The following is a 14,638-nucleotide window of genomic DNA, read 5'->3' on the forward strand; positions in this document are numbered from 1 at the left end:
AAATCTTTGGGTTAAATAGATTTTATAATTAAAAAATCCCTATTAATAATATTAAAATTATCTTTTACATTATATTCAAAATAATTTTAATTTATTTATTTTAATATTATCGTTTCTATCTATTATAAAAAATTACTTTAATATAATAAAATAATTCTAATAGATTGAAAAATATAAAAATATTTTTAAATATTAAATTTTTTAAATGGATATATTATTACATTTATTTTAATGCCATATTTTCATTTATTATAAAATTTTAGTGTTATTTTTTTCGAGATTTATAGAGTGAGCTTAAGGATATTATGGAAAAAAAAGAGTTTTGGTGTCCCTTAATAAAAATTTGGAAGTCTTTTTGACTATTTCCCTAAACCTTCGGGTGTAGTTAAACCTTGTGGGTGTAGTTTATATATATATATATATATATGAATAATATTGCACTATCTAAATAATATTTTATTATTTTCAACTCAAGTTCTAAAATGACCTTCATACTAAATATTCAACTTCATAATTAATAAAGTTACAAATTAGTTCATAAATATATATAATAATGAATATTATCTCATTTGAGACGAATGATTGCATGGGATTGGGTAAGCAAATAACCTTTGGTTTGGTTTAATTTTTTAGTTTACACACACATAAATTTTGAAGATTTAAATCAAAATCAATAAGTTTAGAAAATTGAGTCAAACTAACATCACTCTTCAATTTCTCCTGACTTGATTCAATTCAAGCAAAAGGTATATTTTAATGTGGTGATTCCACTCATGAAGTTTAGTATTATTAATAATATAAAGGGTAATTCGGTCACTCAAAAGGATTTATCGGGTTTTTAGACCTATTTGACATATAATAAAACGGTATGTGCACTCTCGACAATTTTTGTCAAAACAGGGACTTTCAAGCTATTATCCGGTTAATCGAAGTGAAATTGCATTCTCACACAACCCTTCACACAGAACTCGTTCAAGAATGTCCCAATCAATACAAAAAAGAGGTCCACGTGTTTATTTTATATTGGGCCATAATTCTCAATAACATGAACTCGAGCATAGAAAGTCGAAAAAAATTGAAATAAGCATGAGCGGAGTTTCCGACTATCAAATTTAGGAAAACTCCAGTTATGGAAGAACAGGTGCCAACGCAGAGTGACATGCGCAATATTTTGTTCTTTTCTGCGAAAATTAAGATTCAGGTCCACCATGTAATCTTATTCTTTTTTCCATTTTTTGTTCTTTTTTCACTTCATAACCGTCTTTTTTCACTTCATAACCGTCCAGTTTCAGTTCAAGAGTGAAAGAAAAGCAAGAGTGTTTGTTTTTGATTTATTGTTATGGTTGACGAAGCAGCTGCAGCTACCCTTTGCTCCATTTGCTGGGAGGAGGCATCTGAGACCTGTGGCCGCTCCATCGTCAGGCTCCAGTGCTCTCACTTGTTTCATCTGGGTAAGCAAAAAGTTGACGAGAGAATTAATTTATTATTATTATGCTGCATATTGTGATATTAATTTCCAAATTTTAAATTTCGTGTTAAAGTTTTTCTCTACGTGTTTCAAATTTTTAGTTGGATGTTTCGAGTCCATGACGGTGTTTGCAGGCATGTAGAATAGACAATTTCATGCGTACTTTTCATATAGCTGTAAACTAAAAATGTGAATTTTTGAACTATGATGTACACCTGCAGCGTTGTGATATGTCAAAATGTGATGAGAAAGTTTCTTACATGTAGATGTTGTTTGGGTGTTTGATGTTTGTTTACATGTTTTTAGGTGTGAAACAGTGTAAGAAATTTTAATTTTTAACAATATTGGTATTTGGTGATTGTCTGTTATTTTGACTTTTGAATAGCTATGAATTAAACCTTGGTCAATTCATAGCAGTCCATCATTTAGCAATAATCTATGAATTAGATTATGATTATTTGTTTTTATTAAAAAGTTTTTGTTTTAATTTGTTTGGATACAGAAGCTGTGCCATTGTTGGTGTCGTTCTTTTATTTTTATTTTTGTCTTTCTAAATCTATTTGTGAATTGTGATTGTGGTGATATTTGAGTGCAAAACTTGTTTGTTCAAACTTCAAAGGGGTTCTTGATCTATGAACACGTTGAAATTTTGACTATTTTGGGCTGTTTAAGTTTGCTGTTTTGTGTATTTAAGGCATATATGAATTGACTGCTTTTAAAACTGGAACTAAATTATGATGAAACTATATCTCTTTGCTGCCAATTGGTTCTTGAGTGTGCTTTGCTTACCTTTATGTTTTGGCTCTAACCCAGTTGTATGCTTTAAATTTTTTTAAAAGCATGATACAGTTTGAAGGTAATTGTGCTGCTTCCACCTGTATCAATTACTCTAGCTAGCATGTAGAATTTTTTGTTCCTTCTAAGGTTATGTTTTTTGATTTTCAGATTGCATTGGTTCTGCATTTAATGTAACGGGAATCATGCAATGCCCTAATTGTCGAGAAGTTGAAAATGGTGTGTGGATGCGTTTTGAGATCAATGACAATGATGAGATCACTGATGAGGATGAGTGGCCTGATGATAACTTGCCAGATATGGTAAACCAAGAGTTTTATGGATTTCCATATATAATTTTTTATCAGTATATTTTTGTTTCCTGTAAATTTTAAATTGCATCTGCAATATAGTATTTTCCTGTGTTGGCCTTCATCTAATGGAAGCAATAATTCAGTTAGAACATGTTGAGCAGTATTTGCATGCAAAACTTGTTTTGATCCATAAATATTATTTTGGATTTCTGCTTGACATTTCCTTCGTGGATGTAATAATTTACAATATCAATTTAATTTCTTTAACTGATTGAGGATATGCCAGTTGGTACATCTTGAATTTTTCATCTTTCTTTAACGAAAGAAAGTTATGTTTTATTGTGGTCACTGATAGGGTGAGACACTATGGATTATCTATTTAATAATAGTTTTCGATGATTTTAGAATTTATATAGTCCCTATTTTCTGCTTGAATGGTTAGATCAGGGGTTGGGATGAGCAAATCTCATTGATTTACAAGTATATTGATGTTTTTATGTAGAAACAAATTGATGGCTGAACTAAAAAATGACCAAACCTAGGAGCGGTGCGCTTTATTCAACAGATAAAACATGTGAAGGGAAAATGTTTGAAGTTTTCCTTGTCAATGTCATTCCAGTCTAAAGATACTATTTTTTACTTGATACACAAACTGTCAGTATACCCGGTGTTACACTTCATGGCATAATATATCTTATACATGTATGTTTTACATGTTGGGTACTACATTGTGTTGGAAAAGATTATGCGATGTGACCATAAATCTAGTTGAGTTCTTCAAGGTTCATAAACCCAAGCTTACTCTTCGCCTAACTAACATGTGCTGGTATGCCCTTTGCTTGGCTTGGTGATTCTGTTACTCAATCCATCTCATGCATTATGTGATGCCTGTTTGGGAACATGGCAGCTATAAAGAATAGCTTTTGATATTATGGAGGATGCATGTTTGGGAACATGGCAACTATAAAGAATAGCTTTAGATATTATGTAGGATTATTAGTAAAATCAAGTTATAGAGGTAAGATTATCAGTGGAAGCATGATGAATTAACAATTGGATCTTTTAAGTTGTAAATCAATTTCATAGACTGTAAGTTGTTCGCAAGGTTATATCATGATATTGGGAGAATCAAATAACATGTGTTTGCACAATGATAATATGGTAGGTGTTTTTTACTTGCTCCTTGCCTTATTGACTAAAGTTCATTATAAGGACATTACTCTTCTATAGTTGAAGAGCTTAGTTGTCAATGCTAGAGTTTGGATAGTATTAATTGGATTTGATGATTATTTTAAACTATGCAAAATTGATGACAAGTCAAGCTGATTATATCCTGAAGCGATGTTAAGGTGTTGATTTATTTGGCAAGTCCAATTAACGAAATGATTCCCATGGTGTGGGCCACACGTTCAAGTGGATTGAATAGACAGAGAATAGGTAGTTGCTTGTTGTTGTCAATTCCCCCCCTTTAAGCCTTGGATTGGCTTTCTCAAGATAGGTTTGAAAGAGATTAATCAAGTTGAAAGAGAGAAAGGAAATGAGGTTTTGAGTCAGCCACTTCTTATCAATAGTAGGGTAGCCCACTGCAAAAAACCTTTCCTAACCAAGCAGAAGTGTGATAGTGTGTCAGAAATACCTTTTCATCCGTAGGCCAAAAGGCATAGAGCTGGTTGAATTAGAGAATCAAAGGTTGTCCTCGCTCTGCGTTTCATCTTTCTTTTTCTTTCAAGTGACTATCATTGAGTCAACCCAACCCTTATACCATATCTCAACTTGAAGTAAAGGAAAGGCCAAGCACTTATTCATGAAATCACTCGACTTTTCCTATATTTAATATTTCTATTTTATTTATTCCACATTAATATTCAAGAGAATTCTTCTATCATTAAGTCTTAACTTTCATGTGGCCCTACTTTTATTAGCAAATTCAAAGCTATGGAACTTGGACTCGGATTCATTTCGCAATCTGTTAAATAGATACAATAATTTAAGAAATTACTTCAAATGTTCTTACCCATATTGAGGAAACACAAATCAACAAGTGATGCAATCACCTTTGTTTTATTGAATTGTGAAGGATGGAAATTTAGTTAGTATTATCGAAGGGAGAACCACATACTTAATATGATGAACGAGAATCTCGTTCTTAACATGAGCTTCCATTATTAAGATTATTCAAGAGATTTTGCCATGATTAAGCATTGATTTCACTTACCCTAGATTATCAGTAGACAAAGCAGACAGAGAACCACGGAACGTGAGATCTGATTCATTTGGCAAGCTTTTAAATAGGCATCATAATTTAAGAAATTACTTCAAGCACGACCGTTCTTACCTATTTTGAGGAAACATAGATAGCACTTTTGGTCTATTGAATTGTGAAGTGTCAACAAATTTTATTTTATTTTATTTTTTTGTATTGAATCTTGTACTCTTCTATGGGTAGTGTTGAAGAGATTTCTTCCACCATTAAGCTTGGACTTTCGGATACCCTAGTTTATTAGCATACTCAAAGCTATGGAACATAGTTGTTGATTCATTTGGCATGCTCTTCAATGAATACCATAAATACGGCCGCTTCTACTCATTTTGGCAGAAACGTAGATCACCAAGTAACTAGCTTCAGTTAATGTGAAGCCCAAAGATCATTATTGTTGAACAAGAATAAATCTTTTACTTAATATGAGCTTTCATCATAATGTTGAAGAGATTTCTTCAATCATTGTGCCTCGACTCCAAAGAGCCTTAGTTTGATAGTAGGCCCAAAGTTTTGGAACTTAGTTAAAGGTCTTTTGTCGAAATGGAGCAGGCTTACTGTATCTTTTTACACCTATGCCTCGTAACTTCTGCTCACTTTGACTTCTCTTTCATTTCATATGTGTTTATGAAAGAAATCTCATAAATGATAAGAGCTTCCATTAGTAATGTGGAAAGATTTCTTATAACGTTAAATCCTGGGCTTCACATACTCTACTTTTTGTCTTTAGCTTGTATTTATTTGTATTGATAAAATAACACAAATATAGTGAGTGATATTTCCTGCATTATGGTGAACGAAACCATACCATGGCACTGCATTGTCAATCCAATGCTTAAACTTCATTCACGAGGTGCTAGATGGTCTTGTCAGATACTCAAGTATGTGCCATATAGTGGCCGATGATGCTCACAAGAGCAATCTTGGTTGTTACGATTATAATTATGACATAAAACCAAGTTTTAAGCAATATGATTTCTTGGAAAAGCTTCTTAGAGAAAGCTTGACTACTAGAGCCTTCGACGTCAAAATGAATGTCCATGCATATGGGAAAAAATTACTTTAATCTAGTCATAAAATGCATGTATGGGGTTCCTTCGACATTCCTTAAATGTCTCTAGGTTCAACTCATCTTAGTGAATTCTTATTCGCAACTAAACACAATCATACTTGAATTTAACAAAAACATTCTTTTTTACTTTTTCACTTTTTCTTGGTCGTGCATTTTTCTTAACATTGGTGAAAGATTTATCTTAGATACATTGTTGGATTAATCATTGTTATCGATCAATGATATTGATTAAGTATGTTAGGATTATTTGTATCATTATGATTAACTTTGTATATTTACCTTTTTGGTTTAGCTAGAAAAAGAAGAAGTATCATTTGATCATGTTTTGTAAGGCTTGATAGATTATCTTTTTGATGCATATTAGTCCAATTTCTTTGTACTAATAAATACTCTTCCTGATTCTCTAACTATAATTGAGCGTTATCATTATTATTTTCTTCATAAAAGCTACTGTAGGAGATCACCATGAAACATTACTCATCGAGATTTTGTGAGGTTTTATTTGAGCAAGAAACTCTGAGCATTGATTAGAAAGTGACTTGTCTTTAGTAGATCACTTTCAGACCGTCCCCCCTTCAGCTCAGTTGCACCTGATCTGAACACTATACCTTCATTAAGAGATAACTGATTCTAGCCAAACCTCTTGATCATATCCATACCCTTACCTCATTTTATTACTGAGTGATCATTTAGGGCCTCCTATCTCCATCTTGCTACGTAATTATTTAGGGTTGTCTCTGGTGATCAGACTTTATCCCTCTTGATCATGAGGTTATTCTCTTGATGTCAAAATTTACCCAAAAAAATAAAAATAAAACATTTATTATGTGATTATTGTGGCTTTATATATTTCCTCATTCTGCTATAGGTATCAAAGTGCTACTATACTACTGTATGTCACTTTCACAGATCTACTATATTTATTTGCAAGACTTTCTCCCAAGATATACTGCTGTTTTTAATAACATATAAGATATCTCTTTCCCCCTTTCTCTTTCTTGATATATATCTAATTCTTTGTGTGCGTGAATGAAGAGGTATATGTGTCATTGTTTGTGCCTTTGACTGATAATTGGTGTTTGCTTTTTGTTTCTCATGGTGTGATTTTGTTTACAGATACCTCAGCAATGTGTTGGAAATAATAACTGGGGTCCTGATTTTCAACGGTAAGCATATTATGTCATCTATGAATCACTGATGCCCCGATCCTGGACCCTCATACCATGTTTGTTATGGCTCCTCTGTCTCAATTGTGTTTTTTTTTTCTTTTTTGGGAATCTTGCAGGGTAACAGAGTTTCCATTACTGGGCCGTAAGTTGTTGGGATCTTTTTCTTTTCCGCTATGCTGGTGATCATGAAATTGGATGGTTCACTTGTTATGACACTGTAATAAACATTTACTTTCTGTCGATGCAGATCGTGATTGTCCCATTTTTACTGCCAATCATCACCTGTATGGTCCACCCATGATCAGTGAGATTTCTACTTCTCGAGTTATCTTTCATGGTCACGAACCAATCCATCGAGCTGTTTTCACTCCAATGTGTGGCAATTTTATTGGTGCCAACCAGCCTTTTGTTGCATCAGCTGCTCAGAGAGCTGCCCAGTATGGTGCTGGTGGTCTGCGAAATTTTGTGTCCGTTGGTCATAGGGCTATTCTTCAACCCAGGTAAGTTTCACTAGATTCTGTACAACCTTGCAAGTAAAATTTGGAAATTGCCATTAAACTGATCCACCAAGTTCCTGATGGTGATATTTAATTCCATTTTTATATCAGACATTCAGACTGTTATTCCCTGATTTTTATGTTAACCGAAAATGTAAAATAATGGAAGTTTAACTGCTTTGATCATGCTTGACATTGGTTTTTAATGCCCTTATCCTTAACTAGTATTAGACTATAAGGTATTCAATCTTCTGATAATCTCTATGGAGGTCCATATAAAAATGAAAAATTCCTCCATTTGTAAAAATCTGCAGTATGCCTTTCCTTCAATGTTTCTTTTCATGTCTTATTGCATCCTTGCATACACCTTATCTATTTAATCTTGGTGTTGTAGTTCTGCTGATTCTTCACTTGGTTTTCCAGTAATAGCATAAATAATCAATTATAATGATTTATTGATGCATGCAATTTATTGCCCAAGTAATTCAATCACCTAGAGTCGTGGTAACTTTTCATCTGGCAGGAGGAGATCTAATGGCTTGTTGGGCTGGCTTCCAGCAGAGCACGTACCATCACCACCACTTCAGGTTGTTCACCATGTGCCTGCCTCGACTTCAACCATTCATAATTACCATGCAGCAGCAGTTCATGGTGATTCTTTCTTGAGTTTTTCCATTCAGAACAACCAGGAGCCAGAGGCAGCAAATCTGGTCCATTGCCATTATGAGGAAGAAATTGCACCTTTCCAAATTTTCCCAGATGACGTGGGTCCTCTTTGGGCTCCTCATAATTAGGTGCCTGGCATATCATGCAGCTGGCTGAAAATCATGCAGTATAAGCATGTTTTTAATATTCCATGAAACCAAACTATATCCTTCAATAATTGAACCCGCAGGCTGAGGTGCTTGAATAATTGAACAGCAGCTGCAAAAACATTGCTATTTTGCTTGATATAATGAGGGCCTGGAGTTTGTTTTTGGCTCTGGCAAACTGGGACCATTTATCAGTTGCATTTATGACTTTGTGATTAATTTGGTTTATGCACAAGCTCTCTAAACTTATTAGATAAATTTGATCTTTGCTTGAGGGTGTGTTTAATTTTTATTTTTCTGGAAAATCTGCTGCCTGGCTAGCAATAGCTGGATTCTCGGATGAAATAGTTGAATTTGACACATAGATTTGTGTGTGGATCTCATACTACTTGGGGAGATTCAGTTCTTTGATCATTTTCTTTATTTTACAGGTCGTGAATAGACACTGTGGCAGCAGCTGCCAGTGTGGTTTTCTAAAATACCCAAGAGAACCTCCATCAGTAATTTCTGTTAGTAATCCCCTGTTGCTTGCTCGGTAGCTACTTGCTAGACTACCAATCTCCTCGAGGAGATCTAAAAGTTCCGATGGTGTCAACTTTCAGGGTGGACCGAATGTAAAAGGATAGTAGTGGAGGGGTCTAGTTGGATAGTCCTGAAATATTGGGTTCAATTTGTCAAATTTTCGATACTTGGGGTCGGGGAATACGCCTGTCCCTTGACCCCAAGTCACTTTTTAAGTACGGCGGCGTTTTTGGTCTTCAGATAGTCAAAATCCACCGTTTAGGCGGGAAAACCCAAAATTCGAAACATTTTGTTAATAGCAGAATCCCCAGTCTCCCAACCAGTTTGCCAAATCCAAACAACACCCACAACAATGGCAGAAGAAGAAGAAGCAATCATAGCAAGAATCATCACTGATTTCGAAGAAACCCTAAGTCAAAATCAGACGACACCCATTTCTCATTCCACTCTCCTCGAACTCGAATCCCTCTTACAATCAAATGACCCAGACACCCTTTACCGATTCACCGATCAACTCTCCTCCAAAAAACTCTCTTTATCCTCTCTCATTCCTTCAATTTCCTGCGCCATGGATGTGGGCCCCAACAATCTCTCCCTCTTGGCCTCCAAAATTTACCTTTCATTGCTTCTCTCCCCGAACTCCCCTGTCTTCACTCTGTTCACTCCCATGGCGTTCCTCTCCCTTCTCCGCTCCATTCGCAGCTCCCTCAAGAGTTTTAAGCACGTGTCTGATAGCGGGTCCCACCCTAGTGTTAACCACAAAAGAAAAGGTGGTGGCAGGCGGGTTCAGCGGGCGAATGAATTTAACGAGGATGAGAGCGAGGGTGGATTTGATGCTAGGAGTTTGTGTTTGGTTGTTGAGAAGTTGGAATTTGTTGTGGAGTTGGTTTATTTGAATAGGTTTCCGGATTGTTTGAAGTCTTTGATACAGACTGTTGTTGAGATTCCGGTTTCATTGCTTGAATTGGGAGGTTATGAGAAATTAAATGTTTTGTGTTCAGGGATTTTGATTAAGTTGTTGAGGGGGGAGCATGGTGATGTGATGAGTACAGCTGCAGAGGTTTTGAAGTCGTTAGTGCCATTGATTTTGATGGGCAAATGTCAAGCGAGGAGTTTTGCATTAGGATTTTTTATGAATGGAGTGATGGGTGTGTCTAAAGAGAGCGACGGGGTCAGGAAGGCAGTTGTGAATTTGCCGAAGTACTTGGTGAACAAGGCCCCGGAGAAGGCTGAGCTGAGGGGATTAGCTGTGGAGGCAATTATGGAGATTGTTAAAGCAATGGAGCTTGAGGATCAAATGGGGTTTGTTGAATATACTGTTAAGCTGGCTAAAGGTAAGGCTAATCTTAGGCTAGTTGCAGTTGATCTGATATTAATGCTAATGACGTCGATGAGAGATCCATTGGGAGTGGAGCTGGACTGTGAAGATAGTCACTCCTGGGGTTTGAGTTGTTTGGAGGCTTTAATTGAGCGTTGCTCAGATTCTAGTGCTGTAATTCGAGCTCGAGCTTTGTCAAATTTGGCGCAGTTGGTGGGGTTTTTGTCAAGTGATGATAGGAATAGGGTGATTTTGAAGAAACTACTGAAGTTTGGAGACGGTCAAATGAATGACCTTTTAAAGAAAAGATGTATGGATGAGAAGGCAATTGTTAAAAAGGCAGCACTTCTTCTAGTTAGCAAGTTGATAGGTCTTTTTGATGGCTCTGTTGATGGGATTTTGCTCAAGACAATTGGCATGTCTTGTTCTGATCCACTTGTTAGCATTAGGAAAGCAGCAATTTCTGCTCTTTCAGAGGTTAGTCTTTTGTTTAGCTTTATGTAAATTTAAAGTTTCCTCATTTAAGTAATTTTGCTTAGTTGTCCAATAGAAAGGTGTATATATGAGATGGTATTGGCTTCTGATGCCTTGTAAAAGCTGAGTAGATCATGATTATCTACAACTACTTGCAATTCTTAGCTCTGGCTTTTTCAAGTTGTTATTATTGTTATTATTATTATTATTTTGGGAGTTTCCCTCATCTTTTCCACGTCTTGTTTTTCAATCATTTAACCCTTTCTTTAAACAGGTAGATTACTAATATTTTTTTTTTCTGAAACAAGTGGTTTTGTTTGTTGGTTAATAGTAATATTTTATTTTTGAAAACGGCATGATTAGTATTATTTAAGATCCGCTGAAACAGCTCTTCTCGATGAGTTTCCATGGTTTTCTTATCCAGCTAAAAGGTTTCTCTTTTCTTTCTCATGTCTTCTAATATATATCTCTAAATCTCATTCTAGATCCTTATTGACTTTGTAGGCATTCAGAACATTTTCTGATGAAAGTCTTACGGTTGAGTGGCTTCATTCCATTCCCCGTTTAATAACTGACAATGAGTCTAGCATTCAAGAAGAATGTGAGAACCTGTTCCTTGAGCTGGTATTGGACCGGATATCAAGATCTGCAGCTGCTGGATCCATTCAATACAACTTGAATGTGAAAGGGAAAAGTTTAGAAGTCCCTGAAGGGGTTTTGCCTCTTTTAAAAGAGATCTGTAATGGAGAGGTGTCGCCTTGGGTGAAGAAAATCTGCACCAGCCTGGGGAAGAAGAAAAGACTGAAGCCCAATATTGCACTTGCACTTCAGAATATTATAAGATCATCTGAAGCTATCTGGTTGAGCCATCACGTGTCAATCAATAGGTGGACAGCACCACCTGGTGCTTGGCTCCTTCTATCAGAGGTGTCAGCATATCTTCCAAAAGCAGTGGACTGGGAATTCCTTCATCACCATTGGCAGCTACTTGACAAGTATGGATCACAAGGTGACTTTAAAAGCCCACTTGCCCCAAGATATGACCATGAAGATACAGAGGGGATAGTATCCAATTCTGTTTCATGGGCTGGCGATCGTGTTTATCTCCTTCAAACAATCTCCAATGTTTCTGTGGAGCTGCCCCCTGAACCTGCTGCTGATTTAGCTCATAACTTGCTTAAGCAGATTGAAGGATTCAACATGCATCCAACAGAGGTATAAACCATTTTGGTACTTTGACCGGGTGATAGAAGCAGCTTTGCTTCTCTAGTTTTATTATCTATTAGCTCTAGTATTGAGTTATATACTATATTGCCACTAGCATGGCTTGATGGTCATAGTGCTACTTTCATAGGGCCAGCCAAGTAATGGGATATATTGTTTTCTCCTGTGCTTAGTTTGTGTATTTGACCAATTTACACATAAGAATCTTTTATGGCAGGTTAACGCTCATGTAAAAGCTCTTAGAACATTATGCAAACGAAAGGCTTCAAATCCTGAGGAAGCTGATATGCTTGTTTTGAAATGGGTAAAACAGATTCTCTCGAAAGCTTCACTAATTTTAGAAAAGTACATTTCAAACATTTCAGAAGCCAATAATGGTAATAGTTTCTTTACACCACCTAGAAGCAACAGAAGGGGCAAGAAAGCAGTGGCGTTATCGAGATCATTGTCAGAAGCAGTCACTGCAGTTTATACTATTGGCTCTTTGATTATTGTTTGTCCCACTGTTGATTTGAGCTCCATTACTCCACTATTACACACAATCATAGCTTCGGGAAGTTCTGATCCAAAATTGAATAAATTACCAGGGCCTACAGTCTCTCTGAAACAGATTGCTCCTTCATTTTATATTCAAGCATGGTTGACAATGGGGAAGTTATGCCTGGCAGATGACAAACTCGCAAAGAGATATATTCCGCTGTTTGTGAAGGTTTTTTCATCATCTTATCATTGCATTTATCCAAGTCTTAGATGACTCTCATAAACAACTCATAAAAACGATACTCAATTTCTTAAACCACAAATTCGACACTATATTTAAAATGCTTACTATTCACGTGTTCTTGTAGGAGCTTGAAAAGAGTGATTGTGCAGCCCTTCGCAATAATCTTGTAGTAATGATGGCAGATTTTTGTGTTCGCTATACTGCTCTGGTTGATTGGTGAGGCCTGTCGAAAGTTAATAGAAAAGAACTGTGCTGATATTTAAACTATTGAGGATTGGTTAAATTTTTTAGAAAGAGTATAATAATCTCTGTGCTATTCTGATTAGTAATTCTTGAAGTTGACAGCTACATGGCGAAGATCTCTCTGTGTCTCCGTGATCCATGCGAACTAGTAAGAAGGCAGACATTTATTCTGCTTTCAAGATTGTTACAGGTAAATTTCTGTTATTTCGTTTGGTTATTATTCTCACATTTCCATTTGAAGATCAATAAGAATACAGAAAACTTTTCTAATTATTGTAAAATTTTCATGTTCAGAGGGACTATGTGAAATGGAGGGGGGTGCTATTCCTTCGTTTTCTTTTGTCGTTGGTTGATGAATCAGAAAAGATAAGACAACTTGCTGATTTTCTATTTGGGAACATCCTAAAAGGTTATATTCTCGACATATCAGATTCGCTCTGTCATAGAGATTGTTGATGTATGTTATCTGGGCTCTGATCATTGTGTACAACGTGATTGCAGCCAAGGCTCCACTTCTAGCTTACAACAGTTTTGTGGAAGCCATTTTTGTCCTGAATGATTGCCATGCCCATGCCGGTCACAATGATTCCAAGGGTTCACGAACTGAACGTCAATTGTTTTCCATCAGGTAGATGTCATTATATTTAGCAACTAGGTAGCTCTGCTGCTGAGATGCTCAGTCGTTACCATACATGTATCATTGTTTTCAGGGGAAATGATGAACGGTCCAGGTCTAAAAGAATGCACATCTATGTCTCTTTGCTGAAGCAAATGGCTCCAGAGCACCTTTTAGCCACATTTGCAAAGTTATGTGCAGAGATTCTTGCTTCAGTCTCGGATGGCATGCTCAATATTGAAGATGTTACTGGGCAATCCGTTCTACAGGTACTAATCCCTTGTACAGTCATAAACTGCAAGTAAGCAAATGTTATGTAACAAAATGAAAGTAAGTGTTTTATGTCCTGTTTCCAAGCAGGATGCTTTCCAAATTCTTGCCTGCAAAGAGATTCGGATTACTCCCGCCCGAGGGTCAGCATCTGCGACTGCAGAAATAGAGGAAGAAGCTGGAGAAGCTGGAGCATCAGCAGCTGCTGCTAAAGGAAGAGCTATTACACAAGCAGTAAGAAAAGGGCTAATCCAAAACACCATCCCCATCTTCATAGAACTTAAAAGACTACTAGAGAGCAAGAACAGTCCCCTCACAGGCTCACTAATGGAATGCCTGAGAATTATCCTCAAAGACTACAAAAATGAGATTGATGACATATTGGTTGCTGATAAACTGCTTCAAAAAGAACTCATTTATGATATGCAGAAGTACGAATCAGCCAAGACAGATCATGCAGCTCAAGCTGCTGCAGCAGCCACTGCTCGCTCTGTGCTCAAGGAAGCTCACACAAACACACCACCACTCAGTTCCATGAGTGTGCCTAAACTCAAGACTACCCAAGGAGGAAGCCATGCTCGAGAAAGCCATGCTCGAAATGATCGGCCTTTAGATATCTTGGAATCTTTGAGAAGTAGAAAGGCTTTTGATTCAGATGATGACAACTGATGTCTTTGTAAATTTTTTTTATTTTTATTTTCATATCTGGGCATAAGCCTAACTAGATGCTCTCGTGTTGTGTACATACTAACACTGACACATGTATAATGTATTAAGTTACTGGATTTTAAAAACCAAAAAATGTAATGTTTTAAAACTCTAATTGTTGTTAATTAGACAGTAGGACACATCTCTGATTCATTAATAATTTTAATAAACAATTT

At 36.1% G+C, this 14,638-nt stretch overlaps 2 protein-coding genes across 5 annotated transcripts; both read left to right on the plus strand.

The window, feature by feature from the left end:
* Positions 1 to 1,037: 1,037 nt before the first annotated feature.
* LOC102613221 (uncharacterized) lies at positions 1,038 to 8,725 on the plus strand. 4 transcript variants are annotated; one of them, XM_006489004.4, is made up of 7 exons: positions 1,038 to 1,201; positions 1,356 to 1,451; positions 2,414 to 2,565; positions 7,002 to 7,051; positions 7,171 to 7,196; positions 7,302 to 7,554; positions 8,075 to 8,725. In XM_006489004.4, the coding sequence occupies exons 3-7, from the start codon at positions 2,449 to 2,451 to the stop codon at positions 8,343 to 8,345; spliced, it is 717 nt and encodes a 238-aa protein (XP_006489067.1). In that variant the 5' UTR covers positions 1,038 to 1,201; positions 1,356 to 1,451; positions 2,414 to 2,448; the 3' UTR covers positions 8,346 to 8,725. The 4 variants fall into 4 exon arrangements, with proteins under 4 accessions (XP_006489067.1, XP_006489066.1, XP_015389065.1 ...); XM_006489003.4 differs by having other exon boundaries at positions 1,055 to 1,201; positions 1,287 to 1,451; XM_015533579.3 differs by having other exon boundaries at positions 1,080 to 1,210.
* A 128-nt stretch (positions 8,726 to 8,853) lies between these two features.
* LOC102613703 (uncharacterized) lies at positions 8,854 to 14,577 on the plus strand. Its single transcript, XM_006489005.4, has 9 exons — positions 8,854 to 10,680; positions 11,182 to 11,892; positions 12,119 to 12,610; positions 12,750 to 12,841; positions 12,971 to 13,058; positions 13,163 to 13,277; positions 13,370 to 13,496; positions 13,579 to 13,753; positions 13,845 to 14,577. The coding sequence occupies exons 1-9, from the start codon at positions 9,238 to 9,240 to the stop codon at positions 14,421 to 14,423; spliced, it is 3,822 nt and encodes a 1,273-aa protein (XP_006489068.1). The 5' UTR covers positions 8,854 to 9,237; the 3' UTR covers positions 14,424 to 14,577.
* Positions 14,578 to 14,638: the final 61 nt, after the last annotated feature.

Source organism: Citrus sinensis, chromosome 1 (genome assembly GCF_022201045.2).
Source record: "Citrus sinensis cultivar Valencia sweet orange chromosome 1, DVS_A1.0, whole genome shotgun sequence".
NCBI lineage: Eukaryota > Viridiplantae > Streptophyta > Magnoliopsida > Sapindales > Rutaceae > Citrus > Citrus sinensis.

What these genes read in the sequence shown, in the direction of transcription:
- LOC102613221 (XM_006489003.4), top strand. Translation starts at nt 1,340, where the DNA reads ATGGTTGACGAAGCAGCTGCAGCTACCCTTTGCTCCATTTGCTGGGAG. An exon ending in TGGGGTCCTGATTTTCAACG is followed by an intron (nt 7,052 to 7,170) that starts GTAAGCATATTA and finishes GGAATCTTGCAG; the next exon opens with GGTAACAGAGTTTCCATTAC. An exon ending in AGAGTTTCCATTACTGGGCC is followed by an intron (nt 7,197 to 7,301) that starts GTAAGTTGTTGG and finishes CTGTCGATGCAG; the next exon opens with ATCGTGATTGTCCCATTTTT.
- LOC102613703 (XM_006489005.4), top strand. Translation starts at nt 9,238, where the DNA reads ATGGCAGAAGAAGAAGAAGCAATCATAGCAAGAATCATCACTGATTTC. An exon ending in TCAACATGCATCCAACAGAG is followed by an intron (nt 11,893 to 12,118) that starts GTATAAACCATT and finishes CTTTTATGGCAG; the next exon opens with GTTAACGCTCATGTAAAAGC. An exon ending in CTGGGCAATCCGTTCTACAG is followed by an intron (nt 13,754 to 13,844) that starts GTACTAATCCCT and finishes GTTTCCAAGCAG; the next exon opens with GATGCTTTCCAAATTCTTGC.